Consider the following 22085-nt stretch of genomic DNA (forward strand, 5'->3'; position numbering starts at 1 on the left):
ATAGTTCACTAGATAGTGTATTAGATAATGCATTCATGTTCACTACATGGTGCACTAGAAAGTATAACTAGATGATGATTTGTGTTCCTTACATAGTTCACTAGATAGTGTATTAGATAACGCATTCATGTTCACTACATGGTGCACTAGAAAGTATAACTAGATGATGATTTGTGTTCCTTACATAGTTCACTAGATAGTGTATTAGATAACGCATTCATGTTCACTACATGGTGCACTAGAAAGTATAACTAGATGATGATTTGTGTTCCTTACATAGTTCACTAGATAGTGTATTAGATAACGCATTCATGTTCACTACATGGTGCACTAGAAAGTATAACTAGATGATGATTTGTGTTCCTTACATAGTTCACTAGATAGTGTATTAGATAACGCATTCATGTTCACTACATGGTGCACTAGAAAGTATAACTAGATGATGATTTGTGTTCCTTACATAGTTCACTAGATAGTGTATTAGATAACGCATTCATGTTCACTACATAGTGCACTAGAAAGTATAACTAGATGATGATTTGTGTTCCTTACATAGTTCACTAGATAGTGTATTAGATAACGCATTCATGTTCACTACATGGTGCACTACAAAGTATAACTAGATGATGATTTGTGTTCCTTACATAGTGCACTAGACAGTGTATTAGATAACGCATTCATGTTCACTACATGGTGCACTAGAAAGTATAACTAGATGATGATTTGTGTTCCTTACATAGTGCACTAGACAGTGTATTCGATAACGCATTCATGTTCACTACATAGTGCACTAGAAAGTATAACTAGATAACGAATTTATGTTCCCTACATAGTGCACTAGACAGTATATTAGACAATTGATTTATGTTCCCTACATAGTGCACTAGACAGTATATTAGACAATTGATTTATGTTCCCTACACAGTGCGCTAGATTGTATATCAGATCACGGATTTAATCACGCGATTTGGGAAAAAAAAGTCTGTGTCGCCTGTGTGCGTGTGTGTGTCGCTCTTGGCCGCTCGTTCTAGATTCCGGGAGATTTTATCTGACTTGTAGGCATCAGGGAACTGCTATGTATATGCGGGAGACTCCCGGAACTTCCGGGACACTTGGGATGTCTGCATTAAGTCAGACATTAATGTATAGTTCCAAAAATAAATACACATCATTATTCACATCTGGTTTGTTTTTTTAGAATGATAGATAGATTGATTGATTGATTGTTTGATGTTACAGATGAGTGATAAGAGGCCTGAGTGGGTTTTTTTCCCAGTGAAAGCATTGTTAAAAATAAGGACACACATATAGGACCACACTGTGCATTTGACCCAATCGGGATAAATATACTACATGTATGGATTAGGTTCAGGGATTTAGAATGCAGCACTTATCTTACTGTAGATCATTTGTTTAAGTGAAGTACTGTAGAAAAACAGGAAGCGTAATGAATTAAAGTCTAATCCCTCCTTCCACACTGATTTTTAATCCTTTACTCTGTGTGTGTGTGTGTGTGTTGGTGGGTGTCCTACCGAGAAGATTATAAATGTTATTAGGACAGAGGATACAGCTTTCTACATTATTACAGCCTTTTTCTGTATGGTTTCAGTCTTTGTTAGCACCAGTGCATGGCACTTTCGCTGTCACATCCCTTGAGGAGCAATTACACCTTCAAGGTGTTTATTTCTTTTTCTACACTGATCCACCTGATTCATGACTGACTTCATCATGGCTTGCGTAAAACAAAGGTTTGTTTGATCAGTTCTGCATGTGTGAGCACTGAATCGTTTTAGACTGATTTTGTTCCCATATTTGGCAAGACAGGTAGAATTAATTTATATATTCATTATTTATTATATTCATTATTTTAATATATTAATTCTTTCATTGATTTTCAATAACCTAATCCTTATCAGCGTCAGAACAGATCCATCACCACCCAGAGACACTGTATTGGGCACCGCAGACTAAATCTATTTAATCGCACCTCAGGGCAACTTTAGAGCAGTCTGTCCTGCTTATGACCACCCACCTAATATGCTGTCACAACAGCTCTGACCCACCAAGACATGGACTCCACAAGACAGCTAAAAGAGTCCCATGGTATCTGATTCCAGGACATTACAGTATGGTCCTGATGATGTTGATGAAAACAGGATAAAGTCGGCCAAGTCGACCTTCTGTAATTGCTTTAATGTCCAGTTCCTAGATGATTTTAATGCTGGCTGGGTGTTGTGACACGTTCGCCTCATCACCAGTATTAAAATGATTTGCAGTTTAAGCCACAGTAGCCTTTCTGTCGGTCCATACAAAAGGCTTTAATCTTCATGTCCTTCTTCATCAATGAGTCTTGGCTACCCAACAACCCTTCAGTGGTTTGTGGCTTGCCCCTTCTCAGACCCACTATTAGTACTCACTACAGCTGCCTGTGAACACCCTTTGCTGTCACCCAGATATTTATGCTGCCCATATTTGCTCCATTCAACATGTGTATTATAAATAACTACCATCGGCTCAACATTTAATGACCATCACCACTGTTATGAATGCCATGCACATTTTTGTTACACAACCACTGTTTTTTCCATTTCATTTCCATCAACCGCTGGGCACCAGGCAGGAATACCCTGGACAGGGTGCCAATCCATCGCAGGCTTTTGCCTCCCCCCCCCCAGATTATATCATGTAACCTGTAATCCATGTGGCTTTTACCCCGATTCTGCCACAGTCTCTCTCTCTCTCTCTCTCTTTCACACACACACACACACACACACACTTTTTTGTCCTTTTGAATGCTGATTGTCACTCTTTTACTAGATGCCATTCATTTATTCATGTTGTATCCAGGTGAGAGAGAGGACAAACACTCTTATTTGTAAACGTATATTTTACTCTATCTACAGTACTAGAGGATGTACTGAGGCACATGATAGTAAGGATAGCTTAGACCTTCCACTTTCAGCGTTTGAGTAATTGGAAAGAGAGGCAGTCTACATGGATAGTGATTAATATGGTGGGTATTTTCTTCATGCTGTGTTCATGAAGCTGAAATAAATGTTTTAAATGTGTACTTTTATTATATTCAACTAGTAGTAACTTTAATATAATATTACTTGTAATAAAACTATTGTTAGTAGTATTAACAGTTAAAAGTAGTTATAATTATTTAATAATAATTGTTTTTGACATTAATGTTTGTATTGAACATATTGAACATTGCCATATGTTTAGGTAAAGACAAGCTAATCAATAATGTGAATAATATTTTAGGATTTTCAGGTGTTCAGGTCTTTATCAAGAGCCACAAAATATAAGATGCATCCAATACAGATGTGTACAGTTAGCTGATCATAGATTGTAACAAGCCTACCTGCCATGAAGATCCGCGGTGTGGCTCAGTAACGGAATCATGTCCTTCCGCCTTTCCAAATTAGCTACAGATGGGAGTGTTTCCATTTATCACAGTTTCTAGGGTTAGGGTTTTGGTTTCTTCTGCTTTCACCCTGCTTCCTCACTTTGAAACTGTGATGCTGAGCTTGATCTGGTCCAGTTTTCTGCTGGAGTGGGATTCCAGCATATTTTATTCTTTTCAGGGAACTTAATCGGCAGCCTCGGCGAGTGAGCTACTTCAGAGGCAATGTAACAGACCCATTTCAGAGCAGGTCCGATTTTATGGAACCATGCAGGGCACAGGCTGCGCCAGTTGGTGTGGTGGTCCCGCTCGTATTTTACAATACGCTGCTTGTTTTAGGTTTAGGGTTGTTGCAGACGGCCAGAGCAACATGTCATATTGTGAAGACCAGTTTTCAGTTCTACGCTATCCTTGTTCTATCCACTTTCTCTATTACAGGCTGCGAATGTTTTTGTGTCTTTCATTTGTTACACTGGTTCTGTTATTTTGTCCACCTCCTTTATTTTTCCATATCCAATGTTTGTTAGTGTTTTTTTGGCCACAGTCAGTTCTACCTTGGTCAAGCATGCTGCAGTTGGGTTTATTTTCAATTCTTGCAGGGCGAGCTTCACCCCGCACTTCAGTAGTGAGGTGCAAACCTTGTTACAATAGTCTACAGTTTAATGAGTATAGCACCATGTTTGTGACCCTCTTTGTTGAGGAGCAGTCTTTTTTTTTTTACCAGCTTTTGTTCTATTTTTAAGTCATCAAATATTGCTATCTTAGGTAATAATCTGTGCTTTTCTACAGGTGAAAAAAGAGAAAAAGTATGGGCTTGAGAAAGTTTTGCACATTTAGCCATTAGAATCATGATAAATGTGTAGAATTTAGTATAATACCCTGAAACCCTTGTAGTCTCATCCCCTTGCTGAAACAAAGGCTGTTATATAATATTGATAACATTTATAGTTCTTGTTTTTTAACAAAATTACTTGGTTAAACATGTTATAGGTTGGTTAAAGGCTTTTTACTCGCCTATTTATAATTCAATCTATATTAAAAAAGGAGCAAAAACAACATTAAATATTTTTTTCTTTGTCTCTCAGGTGTGGGTTTCCTGTGCCTGGTAGATGTGGTGCCAGTCAAGAATGAGGATGGTGTGGTGATCATGTTTATTTTAAACTTTGAAGTCATGAATGACGACCGACTACGCAACCAGAACCAGGGGCTTAACCATCGCCTGCCTCTCCCCTGGTGTTCCACAAGTAATTCATTTCTCTTTTTCTTTGAAAACAACAAAAGTGAACCCAACATTCTAAAACATTGCCTTCAACAATGTTTTTTTTCTCTGTCCCAGTGCGAGCGCGGCGTATCCGTCTACATCTGCCTCTCCTTCAGTCGCACAGTAATAGCAAATCATCCGTACACGAGGATCCCGAGGCTGCCCGCAGCGCCAGTATCCCCGGCACTTCAAGCTCCCGCCTGGGCAGCAGTCATGAATCTCTGGCCCTGGGCGAGCTTCTCTCGTTGCCCGAACGTGAGCAGGTGTGTCTCTCTGCCACCACCCCTTCTGCCGCAATGTCGTCCTCACTGTGGCCTGAGGACAGGCGCACTCTCCTGGGAAGCGAGTCCACACCACCTCCTCCAGCCCCTCCACACCCATCCACATTGCCCCTGGGACAGTCCTCACCCCAAGCACACAGGCTCAATCCAGACTCGACTTCCAACTGCAGTCTTACAAACAGCCGCTCGCGTGAGAGCTTCCACAGCATGCGACGCGCGTCCTCTGTTGATGACATTGAGGCCATGAGGCCTGAATGGGAACGGAAACACAGCGTGCGACCCACGAGCAGCAGCACTGGTGAGTATGTGGAAAAACACTGTCAAAGCTGTATTCAGAGATGCCAACTTTAACTGGTACCCTAAATGACCCATAAGTCCTTTTATGGAAAGCCCAGGTAAGAAAACGTTGCACACCCTCAAGGTTAAAAGTTTTCCTAAAATTTTTGTGTGTTTATTAGGTGTCATATGAAAGGGTACATATGATATTTTACATTTGGATTTTTAATTATTTAGCACAAATGTCTAAAAACCTGCTTTCACTTTGTCATTGTGGGCGATTGTGTGTAGATGTTTGAGGCAAAAAAAAAAAAAGAACTCAATCTGTTATAGAACTTTCCGGCGTGTGTGTGTGTGTGTGTGTGTGTGTGTGTGTGTACACCGATCAGGCATAACATTAAGACCACCTTCCTAATATTGTGTTGGTCCCCCTTTTGCTGCCAAAACAGCCCTGCAACTGTGATGCACTGTGTATTCCGACACCTTTCTATCACAACCAGCATTAACTTCTTCAGCACTTTGAGCTACAGTAGCTCGTCTGTTGGATCGGACCACATGGGACAGCCTTAACTACCCACGTGCATTAGTGAGCCTTGGCCGCCCATGACCCTGTTGTCAGTTTACCACTTTTTCTTCCTTGGAGCACTTTTGATAGATACTGATCACTGCATAGATACACCCCACAAGAGCTACCGTTGTCAAACTCGCTCAAATCCTTACGCTTGCCCGTTGTTCCTGCTTCTAACACAACAACATTGACGATAAAATGTTTACTTGCTGCCTAATATATCCCACCCACTAACAGGTGCTGTGATGAAGAGATAATCAGTGTTATTCACTTCACTATATATACGTATATATGTGTCACAACATTGATGATGGAAGATTTGAACCACTGCGCAAAGTCTTTTCCAGCACATCCCAAAGATTCTCAATGGGGTTCAGGTCTGGACTCTGTGGTGGCCAATCCATGTGTGAAAATGATGTCTCATGCTCCCTGAACCACTCTTTCACAATTTGAGCCCGATGAATCCTTGCATTGTCAGGGAAGAAAAAATCCATTGATGGAATAACCTGGTGGTTCAGTATATTCAGGTAGTCAGCTGACCTCATTCTTTATGCACATAACGTTGCTGAACCTAGACCTGACCAACTGCAGCAACCCCAGATCATAGCACTGCCCCCACAGACTTGTACGGTAGGCACTAGGCATGATGGGTGCATCACTTCAGCCGCCTCTCTTCTTACCCTGATGCGCCCATCACTCTGGAACAGGGTAAATCTGGACTCATCAGACCACATGACCTTCTTCCATTGCTCCAGAGTCCAATCTTTATGCTCCCTAGCAAATTGAAGCTGTTTTTGCCGGTTAGCCTCACTGACAAGTGGTTTTCTTAAGGCTACACAGCTGTTCAGTCCCAATCCCTTGAGTTCCCTTCACATTGTGTGTGTGGAAATGCTCTTACTTTCACTATTAAACATATCCCTGAGTTCTGCTGTAGTTTTTCTACCATTTGATTTCACCAAACATTTAAGTGATCGGCGATCACGATCAATCAAGATTTTTTTCCGACCATTTTTCCTGGAAGATGATGTTTCCCCACTGTCCTTCCACTTTTTAATAATGTGTTGGACAGTTCTTAACCTGATTTTAGTAGTTTCAGCAATTTCCTTAGATGTTTTCTCTGCTTGATGCATGCCAATAATTTGACCCTTCTGAAACAGATTAACATCTTTTCCACGACCACAGGATGTGTCTTTCGACATGGTTGTTTAACAAATGAGAAGCTACTCACTGCATCAGTTAGGGTTAAATAACTTGTTGCCAGCTGAAACATAATCACCCATGCAGTAATTATCCAATGGGAGGCTCTTACCTATTTGCTTAGTTAAATCCAGGTGGTGACCTTTTTTTTGGCCAGGCAGTGTGTATATATATATATATATATATATATATATATGTATATATATATATATATATATATATATATGTATATATATATGTATATACTGTGTACATACATACATATACAGTATATACGTGTGTGTGTGTGTGTGTGTGTGTGTGTGTGCTGGCTCATTTGGGAACATATTTCTTTACAAAAAGATAAGTACGGATAATCAAAAGAACCATTAAAGTGTCACGATAGGACTACATTTTCCTCTAAATTCTTTTCTCTGTCTTTTATAAAAGTAGCTTGAATAAGTCACTTACTGCTCCACTGTGCTGTCTAGATTCTGTCAATGCTTTATTTTACAGGTGCAGTGAACAACAAATCCAGCATCCTGAACTCTACCTCTGATTCAGACCTAATGCGCTACCGGGCCATCAGTAAGATCCCCCAGATCACCCTTAACTTTGTGGACTTTAAACCTGATCCCCTCATCGCTCTTCCTCCAGGGGAGATGGACATCATCGCTCCCTGCAAGCTCATCGACCGCACACACAACGTCACAGAGAAGGTCACACAGGTAAGGAGTGTTCACATCATTCCAGCTACTTTCTGCAGCAAGTGTGTTTGGGATTTCAACCTCAACAAATAGTTGTGAGGTGGTCAGCAGTGGCCATGGGTATCTTTATAGTTTGAACTGGTGGTGTTAAGGAGATATTCTGAAAAAGTAGGACGGTGGTAAATTAGCCATTTTTTATGAATGTTTGAACAAAGTGAGTGATACGTTTTGTTGTAAAGGTGAATTACTTTTAGAGGGTGGTGATTTGCTGTCAGTTTTAATTTCACTACAACAATATGGCTGACAGCAGCAAGCATGTTTTGTTTGATGTTATGTGAGTCTGAGATTTGGTTCTTGTTTTTGCTGATTTATATTTGAAGATTTGCAGGTTCTATTTGCAGGTCCCAGCACAACAGCTTAGAGTGCAGTTACTGTTGAATCCTTGGTTGTACAGGATATACAGTACACTATATGGCCAAAAGTATGTGGACACCTTTCCTAATTAATAGGCGTAGGTGTTTCAGCCACAACCATTGTAAATGGGTGTATTAATTCAATTATATAAAAGAAACTATGTGATCCCAATCTATTGTCCAGTATATTTGTGGCAATAGTTTAAAAAAGATGCCATTCTGTTTCAGCATGTCTGTGTCCCTTGTGCACAATGCAATAAAGATAAGTTTGATGTAGAGGAGATTCAGTGGCCTGCACAGAGCCCTGACCCCAAGCTGACCAAATTGACCAATTTCGATTAAAAGTCAAGTCCTATTGTTTCTCATTATGACTAAATAGGCACAAATTCTTACAGAAACACATGGAAAAACACTTGTAAAAAGCCTCCCCAAAAAAGAGCTGGGTGTCCTAGACACAAGGGGGATGGGCAGGAATGTTCAACAAGCTCATGGTCAGTTGTCACATACTTTTGGCGATTCAGTGGGTGTATTGTGTGTACAGTCCATGCGGTGGAAGCATCTGGTGAAAAAGCCAATGTGGGCATAAATGGGACAGTCCAGTCTGATGATGGCAAATGTATGACAGGCATTTCTGTGGGTTCGGATGAGGACAAAAATGTAGCCATGTTGTGGGAATACAAAGCCAGAATTGTGTCATTTTAAATGTCTTATGAGTATTTCCTACAATTATTACATTACAGTTATTAACTGTGTTATTAATGTCATACTACTGTTGCTATTACTCATGCTACTAGTCATATTTTGCCAAAGTATTTTAACCAATAATTTACCATCTTTGGTTGGTTGGTGGTTGACTCTTAACTGACAAGCTTTAAGTTAACGGTTTATACAACCAACTTGGTCGTATGAGATTCATCTTTGCACTGGTCAGTACTTGGCTATGATATTAGTATCATAAAAAATATCTGATATTACAGAAATCCTAAATAGATCCGCACTGATGATCTTCTTCAAATGACTCATAGGCTGCACCGAGGCTCAAACTGCCCATCCCTAATTTCCCTAAGATCAATGCATGAGATTAGTGCACCAGACTCAAAATTGCTTTAGAGTAAGTCTGATACCGCTGGTTTCCCTGGTTTGACGTAACTGGGTTAAACTAATGCACCTTTATGTCGTGCCGCGAGCCCGCTCTGTCTGTACTTCTGTGCAGAAATGAAAAGGGCGATTGATGGCTCTGGATGTAATGGTGATAGATGCGGCGGCTGGGTGTGTTCATTATGCTATAAGTCTCTTGAGGCTAATCGAGTTTGGAGAGAGCAGATTCATGACGTGCTGCGCTACATAAGTCGCATGCCCTTGGCTGTTTGTTTGTTGTTTGTAATAGTGACAGTAATGCACTTGTGGAAATGTGTCCTGGTTGAGGTTTCGAGTGAATCTACATTTACGCATTTCGCAGAGATTTTTATCCAAATTGACACACAATTGTGGCCTAAATGTTCACTGTGGCCTAAAATCTCTCTTTTCTACATTTTCTACATCTTATCTGTTGTGATTTAAAATTATTTCCCAAAAAAAAAAAAAGTGAGTTCATGGGCGCCCAGGTGGTGCTCCTGGGTTCGAATCTCGACTCTGCTACTGGTTGGCTGAGCGCCTCTGACAGGCACATTTGGTTAATGCCTGCAGCAGACAAAATTGGCTTAAAGTCTGCTGGTTGAGAAAGACTGGATTAAAGGGTGGGGTTATCACACTGTGTAAGGACCTTGGTTGCCCAGAGCACCTGTACAGAAAGTGGAGGAGCGCAGAGATTGGGGCGTGGCTCTCCGTACATGAAGCCGACCTCGCACTCAAATCCACTGAAGTACAGGATAATGAGAAGTGTTGGTGGACTGCGCACACGTCTGAGGGAGTGTGTGTCAGGCGAATATACACCCTCTTTGGATGCCATCGGGGTCCCCAGCAGCGGATTGACTATGCTAAATTGGGAGAAAAAGGGGGTAAAATGCATTAAAAAAAGATAATAACAATCAGTTTTTGATACATCAAAACTGGTTATTTAAAATAGAATGTTTCAGATGAAAGATTCAGAAAACAAGTGAATGGAATAAACATGAACAGCTGACGTAAACCAGGGCTTAGCTACATCAATCTCATTTATTAGAACTGAATTATTGTTATGTTGTTGAAATTGAAATGAATACCAGTGTATCATCCATGGCGTAGCACGTCAACATGTGCTATGATGCGTGGCGTCTGTGTGTACTGTGCATTGTTTAGCTCCTGCCAGATTGCAATTACCATATGGAATTTTCTTTGAATTGAGCCGTCATCATCTTAAGCGCGTCATGCTGCTTGCTTCCCTCAGAAAGCTTTCCTCAGGGATTTGGCACTGAAGTAACCTCTCTTTGCAAATCTGAATGCAAAATCTGTGTGTTCTGATAATGTAACGAATCACCTTTTTCTCATTTTCCACAGCAGAATCAGATAAGGAAGAATTCACTAGTGATTGCCACAGTGAGTGTTAGATATATATTTGCATACAAACTCTGCATGGTAGTTTCTCTCTGCGTGTTTTGCTGTAAAGTACCCCTGAACAGGTCAGTTAAACCCTCCCTCCTGCTAATTTAGCCATGTCCAATTTCCTTTTGCATTTACGACCTTAATGCATACACAAACCCCAGGCTGGTCAAGCATGGCTATGGGCGAGCACACCTTTCCTTTACCGGCCACTTTTTTTTTCTTCTTTTTTTTTTGTGGCCAGTGCTGGACTCAACAGAGACATGCACTGGATGGGGTCAGGCTCTCTTATGCTGGTGTCTCAATCAGAAAGTAAGTGTATCTTATACAGAGGCAAATAGGTGACTCCCTCTATGGACTACCAATTGCGTGTGTAGAATGCTTGATACGGCCAATAGCACAGTTCTACACAGTAGTCTGCTGGAACATTAAACTGCTGTATTTTAATATTTGTAATCCTCAAGAAAGTACCAAAATGGCCCAGGAACATGTTTACACATGTGTTGCTGTAAAATACATACAAATAAATAGGCAAATATAAATAGTCAATTTGTGAATATGCTGGAAACGTAATGTCCTATAGTAGCAGACAGCTATACAGTACAGCTGTTATTAATCTATGTAAGCTTACATCTGTCTGTCTGGATTTATTTTAAAGTGACCAAACTTGTAAAAATAAATCCATATGCATAGTGTTTAGCAGACTTGTGCTTAGTAAACTAGAACATGCATTTTGGGCTGCATCCCAAACTTCATATGAATATAAAGGTATCATTTCAATGTAGTGCACAACAAAAGATGTTTATACAGTGGCTCCCCCAAACAGAAAATACTGTGATGATTAAATCAAGCTTTTTCTGATGCTAAGAGTCCACAAAAATTTTGGAAAATGCTTTATTGTGCTTTTTTATGTGTTCATTACCAATACAATTAAAAAATAAGTATAAATATTTTATTATAATGTTAAATGTTTATATTAATACGTTTTGTAATCTCTTAGCTTCTATGCAAAATAAAAGCATGTTCAATAGTGGTCTCTGAGTTACGGCCCCCTGGAAATGCTGAGATCTAGTATGTGTTTATACGTATGCTGAGATCTGTTATGTTGTATACAGATGATGTAATCTAGGATGTTTAGTTATACAGATGCTGTGTTAAAGGATGTTTTATTATACGATGCCGTGATATAAGATATTTTGTTATCCAGTTGTTATGATATAGGATGTTTTGTTATACAGATGTTGTAATCTATGATGTTTAGTTATACAGATGCCAAGGTTTAGGATGTTATACAGATGTTGTGATATAGGGTGTTTTGTTATACATATGCTGTAATCTATGATGTTTAGTTATACAGATGCCAAGGTTTAGGATGTTATACAGATGTTGTGATATAGGGTGTTTTGTTATACAGATGTTGTAATCTATGATGTTTAGTTATACAGATGCCAAGGTTTAGGATGTTATACAGATGTTGTGATATAGGGTGTTTTGTTATACAGATGCTGTAATCTATGATGTTTAGTTATACAGATGCCAAGGTTTAGGATGTTATACAGATGTTGTGATATAGGGTGTTTTGTTATACAGATGCTGTAATCTATGATGTTTAGTTATACAGATGCCAAGGTTTAGGATGTTATACAGATGTTGTGATATAGGGTGTTTTGTTATACAGATGCTGTAATCTATGATGTTTAGTTATACAGATGCCAAGGTTTAGGATGTTATACAGATGTTGTGATATAGGATGTTTTGTTATACATATGCTGTAATCTATGATGTTTAGTTATACAGATGCCAAGGTTTTGGATGTTATACACATGTTGTGATATAGGGTGTTTTGTTATACAGATGCTGTAATCTATGATGTTTAGTTATACAGATGCCAAGGTTTAGGATGTTATACAGATGTTGTGATATAGGGTGTTTTGTTATACAGATGCTGTAATCTATGATGTTTAGTTATACAGATGCCAAGGTTTAGGATGTTATACAGATGTTGTGATATAGGGTGTTTTGTTATACAGATGCTGTAATCTATGATGTTTAGTTATACAGATGCCAAGGTTTAGGATGTTATAGATACTGAGATCTAGAATGTTTTCTTTTATAGATCCTGAGATCTAGAAATTATGGATAAGGTTCTCATGGCACCATTGAACTTGGGACTGCTTATATTCTTATATTTGGGTGGCTTTAAGAGTACTTGGGGAGGGCCCTGTAAGTATAACCTGCATGTTGTAAACACAGCAATAGTTTGCAATATGCGATTTGGGATGCACCCAAATTTCTGTATGTAACAGGCCTACTATGTAACCACAGGTAAACTAGCTTGCCTAGGTTTATTTAATAGTAGATCAAAAACACCATAACCAGCAGCAACTTTAATAAGAAACCTATTTGTCTTTCAATCAATTTATTTTGAATATGATTGGCTCTGAACAGTGAAGAGTCATGTCTAAATGTTTTTTATTCCTCATAGATACTTGGTATGTCCATGTTTTGAAGTATTAAATGTAATCTCTGCACTCTGATACTAATTTGACTTTATATAACATCCAAATCAATTCAATAGTATTTAACTATATAATAATGTGTTTGAGTTCAGGGGGACTTTAAGCTTCCACTTTCTTGGTTGGAAAGCTTATCAGGCATCAGCTGGCTGACACACTTTACAGTGTGTGTCATTCAGGTGAAAGCAAGCCCTTTCCAACCCTGCAAACGTACTGCAAATGCAGTGTTGGATGTTTTGCAGAATATGAGACATGCCGTTTCCCCAGGTTTGTAAACTGACCTTTACAAGTGTGAGTTCTCTCCCAGCTGCAAGAAAACACACATTCAGGACACGATATGACAGAGTGTATGTGTGTCTGTTTGTGTGGGTGTCCAAAAAATATTAGCAGCTCAGGTTTTTTTAAATCATGGTTAGATATTTTATATGCAGACAAACTCACAGACACTTTCACACATACACTCAGTGCAATGTCTCAGAATTTATTTTGTGATCCATTTGTTATTTGTTGGGTACATATCCCACTGCATGTTTTTTTTCCTTCCCTCCTTTTGAATGACAAATCCTAGCCATCTCTGTTGAAGCTGAGATCACAGGACTGTTATAACCTTGGTGACCTGTTGGAGGCAGTAGCAGCAATCTAGTCTGTATGTTTGTAGTTTGTGTATACATGTGTTTTACATACAATTTATAATATCTTCTAAATGTAAAGCTCCTTTATACATTATGTTTTTACATTTTCAGCATTTAGGAGATGCTTTTATCCAAAGTGACTTAAAGTACTGTGACAGTAAGCAATTGAAGGTTAAGGGCCTTGCTCAAGGGCCCAACCGTGGCAGCCTGGCAGTGGTGGGCCTTGAACCAGCAACCTTACAATTACTAGTCCAGTACCCAAACTGCAAGGCTACAACGGCCATAAAGTATTTTATGCTTTTAACATTGTGGCAACAGTTTGAAGAAGGCCCCTTCCTGTTAGTACTTGTACATTTTTGGCATTTAGCATAGGCTTTCATCCATAGCGACTTACAGTACTTTGACAGTGTATTGTCTAAGCAATTGAAGGTTGAGAGCCTTGCTAATGGGCCCAAGAGTGGCAACCTGGCAGTGGTGGGGCTTGAACCAGACCTTTTGATTACTAGTCCATTACCTTTACAGCTTGGCTACAACTGCCTATGCACTAGATGGAATTAAAAGTCTGTGGACTCTTGACCCTAAGCTTTTTAGACAATGTATTCCAAAACTATGGGCAGTAATAGTAATCCCTCCCCACACACACCACACCACTATAACAGCCTTAACTTTTCTGGAAAGGTTTTACACAAAATAAGTGCCTGAAGTAGTTTGTGTTTATTCAGTCAAATAAGACTTTGTGAGGTCAGGTCCAACATTTTGACTGACGTTGGGCGAGAAGGCTCAGATTGTCAGAGATGTTTGATTGGAACTGCAGGGCTCTGTATAGGCCACTGGAGTCCCTCACAACAAACCATGTCTTTATAAAATCTGCTTTGTTTAATAGGGCACAGTTATGCTGGGCCAGGATAGGGCCTTTTCCAAACTGTGACCAGAAGTTGGAAGCAAGGTGTGGATAAAACACCTAAACTTAATATTTAGTAGGGGTTTCCACATACTTTTGGCTATATATTTTATTACATGTACCAATATATTATGAGGTGTATGATTCACAGCTCTTAAACTGTGAAACTCAAAGGTGTTGCCATATATGTTGCTTTAGTCCAATACATGCTGGTTTGAACAGGGGTGAGAGTGGGGGGTGTATATATGAATCAGTAAGGCATATCTAACTGTTAGGTAAAATATCAAAGTGTCCATAAACTTTTGGTAACGTCCTTTTTCTCTGACCTCTGTGTTACAACAGCAGTGCTCATTTCAGTAATAGTTAACCACACAACCTGACTCAACAGGTTCTGTTCCTCCTCCGAATGTTAAACAACCCCGACACCCCTAACCATTAACTTGGATCTGATTGTAATTATTTTTTTCTTTGGTCTCTGCTCTCATGTACACTTGTTATCTCCATCTATATAAACACCTTCCTCCCTGTAATAAACTGGAAGCTTACTTTGATTGTGTGTGATGCGTTTCTTCCTGTGCACACTCGGGTTTTGCAGGGCTCTTTCTCTCAAACTCATAGCAGCAAATGACACTGGAGGACCTGAACACCAAGATTTCTTTAAGATCTCTTTCTGTTTTAACACATATAAAGGCGCATACAGATACACACTCCCGCCCATGCAAGCACTAATGTGTTTACATTTATTAGCACAACAAGTTAGCCTTTCCTTCGTCCCTCCGGTATATAAAAACAGCACTGTTGAGGGGCCTTTAATTGTTTAACATTATGTATCAAAATGCACTATAAAAGTTAGTGTTGTAGTTCTTCTTTATACTCTTCTTATTCTTTATACAGTATCTGATAACTTAATACTGCACATTTATCAGTAGACTTTATACCATCTGTTTTTGTCTACTCATTGATTAAGAAAATGATTTTTTGATGTTGACTTTTTCTTTAAATATGAAAGCAATATTTTGCCAGCATACTGAAGAGCTAGGATAGTAAATACATGCTGGACACCATACAATGCAAAACCAATAAATTAGCAAGCAAAAGCCTGATTAGAACCAGTATTTAAAAGGCTCTCCCAGGTGCAGCACATTGCTGCTGATGAGATGCAACGACTCGGTTATCTACGTCTCCATGCTTTCTGCTGGCCACTAGTGGCAGTGAATAAATGAATAAGGGCTGCAGTGTGAAGGTCTGAGAACAAAAGCGTCAAATCCATAAATAATGAGGGCATTTTTACAGAATGTTTAAATAGTTCAACATAATATTTTGGTATCATATGCAAAACTCATAAGATGTGTTACATCTTGTAAGCCACAGTGGGACCAGATGCTGCCATTTTTGTTACTTTAATTAATAATAATTAATTATATTTCGTTTTGTTTTGATGTATTGTTTGTGTTGCCTGGGTCACAGTAAAAAACATGGACAAAATGTGAGTTGCTTGAAAAAAAGACTTTGCTGAAGATGCTGCATCCTTAAGGTGTAGTGGCAGGATCACCACTGAAGAATCAAGCAGGTGTCGCTCTCAAGGTTGACTCTGAGCTTGTTCTGTTGTGCTATTCAAAAAGGCTTCAATCTGTAGCAGACGTCGAAAGATCAGTAAGCCTCTTTTGACCCCCCACATAAGTTATTGATTTGAAGAGACTGTACGTGTGTCCTTGAGCTTAGCATCAAGCGCTTTATTTTATTTTGCTGCTTGGCATGTGCTGGCTAAAGGTGTTTTGATTGATGTGGATCAAAGTACTGCACAGCTCTTTGGCATTCTGAAGGAACAGTGTCCTCATGCTTGGCAGTTCAGACTGCCCTGATGCCTTTGAGTTTTAGATTCCGATTAAGCCAACAGGTGCTGGTAGGCCTAGACTTACTAGAGTTCTAAAGTTTGCTACAACTTACTACAAATTAAGATTGTGTTTAAACATGTCAGCTTTGGTTTGATTAAAAGGAACCCTGGTGCGATTAATCTGTTATAATAAGTGGACTCGGTCTGCTTATTTTGTGTGCACCAAATAACTTTCATGTGTTAATTTGTGATTCAAACACATGAGTAAGTAAATGTGGCACTGTTTTGACTCCTTTATTCATTTTACCACTTCTTGCCGTGTTTCCAGTTGGAAAAAATACAGCCACGTATACACAACACCAATAAGTGCATTAAGCCCTGCGTGGTGCATTGTTCTTATGACTGGCTCGCAAAATATGTTGTATGTGCCACATCCATCACTTCTATTTATTTATTTAATTTTTTTGAAGGGTTTTGATTGTAAATTTTTGAGTTTGGATGCTAAGCAAACTAAGACTAAAATAAAACAGTGTATTATTTTTTTGGTTAAGGGCAGCACGGTGGCTCAGTGGGTAGCACTGTCACCTCACAGCAAGAAGGTCCAGGGTTTGATCCCCAGATGGAGCGGTCCGGGTCCGTTCTGTTTGGAGTTTGCATGTTCTCCCCGTGTCAACGTGGGTTTCCTCCGGGAGCTCTGGTTTCCTCCTACAGTCCAATGACTTGCAAGTGAGGTGAATTGGAGATATAAAATTGTCCATGATTGTGTTTGACTAACTTGTGAACTGATGAATCATGTGTAGCGAGTAACTACCGTTGAATGTAGCCAAAGTCTGTAAAACATATTATATTATATATAAAATAAATAAATAATAAATACATTTTCTTGGTTGGTCTGGACCAACGGAACCGAACTACAGGTATAAACACGACCTAAGATAGAGTAAAAATATGAACCAAATAATAAGTTTAAAATTTAGATATTAGATCAAATAATTTGCTTATTTGAAAACAGCTGGTATCAGCTCCATTAGTAGGATTCCAGATGTTAAAGTAGTAGCTGTCTCATTTAAAATTCTAATTAAAGTTCTAATTGAATTGAAATTAGAGAACAGATACTAATTATTTCAAGATAACTAGAAAACATGTAGAAATAACTACTAACTTTATAAGATCTGAATAATTTGAGAAATTGAAATACCACTCATGCAATTTAAAAATTGACAAATGCCTTTATAGACCTACACCAAGTGTTTAACAAAACCTGCTTCTCCTCTACTCCATCTGTGTTTGTGTCCTTTGCTATAGCCCTCTCGCCCCATGCTCTGATTTACGTGTTTGCAAGCGAGCCTTTTTCATCCAGCTGACTGCTGTTCGCTCCCTGCTGTGTGTGTTGCATGTTTGCATGTAGGTGTCTACATGAGACTGTGTGTTTTGTGCCTGAGTAATGAATGTGTTGCTTCTGATCTTTACAGTCAATAAAGACACCAAGGTAGAGTGATACATGTGTTATTATCAGACGGGATACCTCATCTCCAGCTCCTGTTTGCTTTGTAAACGCTTGCCAGCAGCATCCACAACACGTCCATGGCTGACCCACTTTAATGGTCTCGGTGTCATTAATCTCAGTGAGGTGAGGGGCTGAACTGGCTTCTCGCCCTTATGCCTGGACCCTAATTGAATCAGGCCCTGCTCTGAGCATCAGTGATTTAAAGTGGATCTGTCTAGAACCCCAAACTGAATTTATATATTGCTTGGTTATTCAGTGTAAATCTGTGAATATAGTTAGAGAAGTTTGTCTGTAAAGAAGCCTGTCCATAATTTATGCTTAGTTCGTTCTTGCCTTGGTTCCTATTTTGGCCCCTATCCTGGTGATATCTTGGTTCTTGTTCATTTGTCCTTGCTTTCACTGTTCTTACTTGGTATGTGTTTAGTTCTAGTTCTGTAGTTAATGGTCAGAGTAGTTGTATTTTATTGTCAGATTAGCAATCAGTATCAGTGTAATGTAGCATTAGCTTAGTCTTTGTTCACCCTAGTACTTTCCTACCTGTTTCTCTTAATCACTGTGTCCCTTATCTGTATTATCCATTGTTCCTGTTTATAGTTCTGTGTTTGTATTGCTTATAGTATATTTTGAAAAAAAAAAAAAAACTCTTGTGGTGCAACAGTAATTTATGGTAGCCCATTACTGCTGAGATCCAGGATTCAAATCTCAGTGAACCGGCTAGCCACTGGGTTGTGCACCTCTTAGGGTGCTCTCAGTCCGGATAAAATTAGGAGAGTTGTGTCTAGAAGGACGTCTAGTGTAAAAACTGTGCAAAATCAGGTATGCAGACCATAATCCACTGGGGCATTTGGAGATTAAAAATCATAGATTTGACAACGATAATAAAAATTATTCAATTAAAGACTATGGTGTTCATAACGATGTGTCAAAAATTGCACTGATATAGCGCATATAGCATAGAAGCATAATGTTTATAATATTACTAGATGTAGTACTTGTTTTTCTATCCATGTTACAGCAAAGGCAGACTTTCCTTATAGCTAAACTAATTGGCCAGATAGTTTTGACATCCACCTAGAATGAGTTTTGCCACCAGCCAAGTGGGAGTATTATTCCGCTGCCCAGCCGGACCTTGGGCAGACTGAGCTCTAGCAGGCTGATCCATCATAGTGGAGAGGGGGGCGTGGGAGTCAAACTGACTCATCCTAAGAGGCAATGAAGTGAGCCAGGGAAGACTGGGGTGCTCTATTATAGCTGATATCGCATTGACACAAACAATACACTCGCAGATTGTTCTGTAGTGTGTTCTTTTAGGATGCTTGCATCTGTGCACACATTTTGCAAACATCATTGAGGCTGCTGTGCTTTGTGTCATTAGGGAAAATGCTGTGCAGTGATGACAGTTACAGTTGCAATCAAAATTGTTCAACCCCCATTGCAAATTAATTACGTTTATTAGCAACATTTCCAAACTGTTTAGCTGTAACAAACAAATCGAACAAGAACAATTTTAATAGCTCAACACATAATATAAAGTGCTTTCTCAAAATTCAACACAAAATGTTACTTTTAATGACCACTGCAGTCTCATAATTTAATAACCCCTTTATGAAAAGTGTTTTTAGTATTTAGTGGCAGGGTTTTTCAAAAAATTTTCACGCGACCCACATTTTGTTCATGATTTTGTCCACGACCCAGGCAACACAAACAATGCATCAAAACAAAAGACAAAACGAAATATAATTAATTAATAAAATTGATGACAATCTGGTGCCACTGTGGTTTACAAGAGGTAACGTAAAGCCTTTATAAGGGATGTTCATGTACAAGTTCATTTTGTGTTTATATGCCTGTTAAAATTAGTTTATTTAATTATTAGTTTTTTTTCTGCGACCCTTTTTTTTGGTTTGCGACCCACCCAAGTTAAAAAAAAAAAAAACCCTGTAGTACAGCATGAGCATGTAGGACATTACTTTAAAATTCATGGTCACTAATATGGAGTTTCCCCATCCATGCAGCTATGTATGTGTGTATTTATTTTATATAAATGATTTTCTAGTTTTTCTACAGCTGTTAACAATGCGTGTATGAACTCTATAATAAGGAGAGGTGTCTACAAACTTTGGCTTTATACTATACAGTATATAAAAAATGACAGTTTAATAACCCTGTCCCTTGTTCTGTACCACTAACTTTATTTGGAACCTGAATAACCTGCTTTTCATTATCTGCTTGGTCATTACAGCTTTATATAAATCACCCTACCTTCATCAATTTAATTAAGACATCCTCACATCTGTTTTACACCCTTTTTAACAGCCTTGCACCTTTATGCACTGTTTTTTATCAGGAGCAAAGCTAATTTTGAGTCAATTCCTTATATACTTATATTCTGTTAATAACTTTTATGTTGATTTCTCCGTACACCATTTTATTGATTAAAAAAAAAAAAATCAGAAATCCACAACTTGGGTCTGCCTTGCTGCCTTCTGCCTATTTAGGCAGCTGCAGGTAGAGCGGATTCTAATGAGACATCAACTTATAAAACAGGTTATTCAGACACTACTTAGACAGCGTTTACGCCAATTACGTCACCGCAGTTTTTGCTTACACAGTTAGCATCAGGCCTTGCAAACCAATGGGCTGAGGTAGCACAACCCATTCACATGCCAACTAACTATCTCCCTCTACGTACTGAAAATGGTTAAATTGTCAGTGACAAGCCCAAATTTGCACATAAATGACACTTGTACATTTTTATACAAATTAAAAATCAATGAGAATTTATTTACATTTAAAATGTAATTGTAATTTTTGTGAGAAAAGTTGTGCCGCACTATAGCTTCGAATTAAGGCACCTCGGTAGGCAGCATTTTAAGGCATTTAAGAATTTAGACAGCCTTCTTCTCTGGAGCACATAGGATGACATGAAATCTGTCTGTGTAGAAAGCTTACTAGGTTTTCAGGCAGACCCGTAATATAGTCAATTTACCTTCAGCTTTTTGGAATGCTGTCATACAAGTCCTGATTAATTTGCAGTGGAATGATGGACTATTCTTTTTAAAGAAAATTCTTAACGGTATAAAGAAGGTAATAAAGGTTTACCCTACAGCACTATGTGTTGAATTCTTGAACCTTCACAAGGTTTTATATAAAAGTTGACAGCAGATGTTGTAGGCTTGGGTATATTTTGTGACCTGTGAAAATAAATCCATCCAAGATATTTTTTTCTGTTAAGGTTCCAGGTTTTGTGCTCCTTACATCAAACTCTGATACAAAAGACTTTCAAATGCCAGTGCTGTCATGAGTTTTAACTTTGTCAGACTCTCAACCTTTTGAGTTTTTGTTCTGGGTGCTTACAGGTGCTTATTGAATACTGGGGCTTGCTTTGTGTCTTTACTCACTGCAGATACGCTCTATGGTCAAAAATATGTGAAGCTTGTTGCAATATAACAGCCTTTCCACTAGATTTTGTAGTCTGCTGGTTGCTATGTGTGCCCATTTTTAAAAAGAGCATTTGTAAGGCCAGGCACTGATGTTGGACAGAAAGCATTGCTCGCAATCAATGTTACTCTTCATTCCAAAGGTGTTAATTAGGGTTGAGGTCAGTGCTCTGTGCTGGCAAATAAAATGATCCTTTCCAAGGTTGCCAATGTATAATTTATTTTTATGTATGTATTTTTATTTAGTTGGTTGCTTAGGTGGTGCAGTGGTCTATACAGTAGCCCACCACTAGCCGCTATGGGCTGGCGAGGCGTCTACACAGCTGTAATTGGCTATGCTGTTGGATGGCGCCCTGACCAAGGTATTCCTGCCGTGCCCCATGTTTCCTGGTGCTACCAGAATAAAGCCGTAATTAAACAGACAATGAATAAATTAACGATATACTCAAAATGTTGGCTACATTTTAAAATCTCACATATTAAAGCTTTTCTGTAAATCACTGATTCATGCTCTTAAACAGAAACCAACAAAAACCAACTGCACTAGTTTTTTCTGTTCTTTGTTCACACCCTTGTTTCCTGGACCTATATCAAGCATTTCTGCTCATGATTTAAACCTTAGTGAAAATTTGGCTCGTGTCTAA

General features: G+C 38.9%; 1 protein-coding gene across 1 annotated transcript in view; it reads left to right on the top strand.

Annotated features, from left to right (window-relative positions):
- The window catches only part of kcnh2b (potassium voltage-gated channel, subfamily H (eag-related), member 2b), a 295739-nt gene that overhangs the window by 182337 nt on the left and 91317 nt on the right, over positions 1 to 22085 (top strand). The window contains exons 4-6 of the mRNA XM_062991214.1: positions 4498 to 4656; positions 4749 to 5252; positions 7491 to 7702. Coding sequence (XP_062847284.1) covers positions 4498 to 4656; positions 4749 to 5252; positions 7491 to 7702 — 875 coding nt within the window. The remainder of the gene's footprint in view (positions 1 to 4497; positions 4657 to 4748; positions 5253 to 7490; positions 7703 to 22085) is intronic.

The sequence above is a fragment of the Trichomycterus rosablanca genome, chromosome 3 (genome assembly GCF_030014385.1).
Source record: "Trichomycterus rosablanca isolate fTriRos1 chromosome 3, fTriRos1.hap1, whole genome shotgun sequence".
Classification (NCBI taxonomy): domain Eukaryota; kingdom Metazoa; phylum Chordata; class Actinopteri; order Siluriformes; family Trichomycteridae; genus Trichomycterus; species Trichomycterus rosablanca.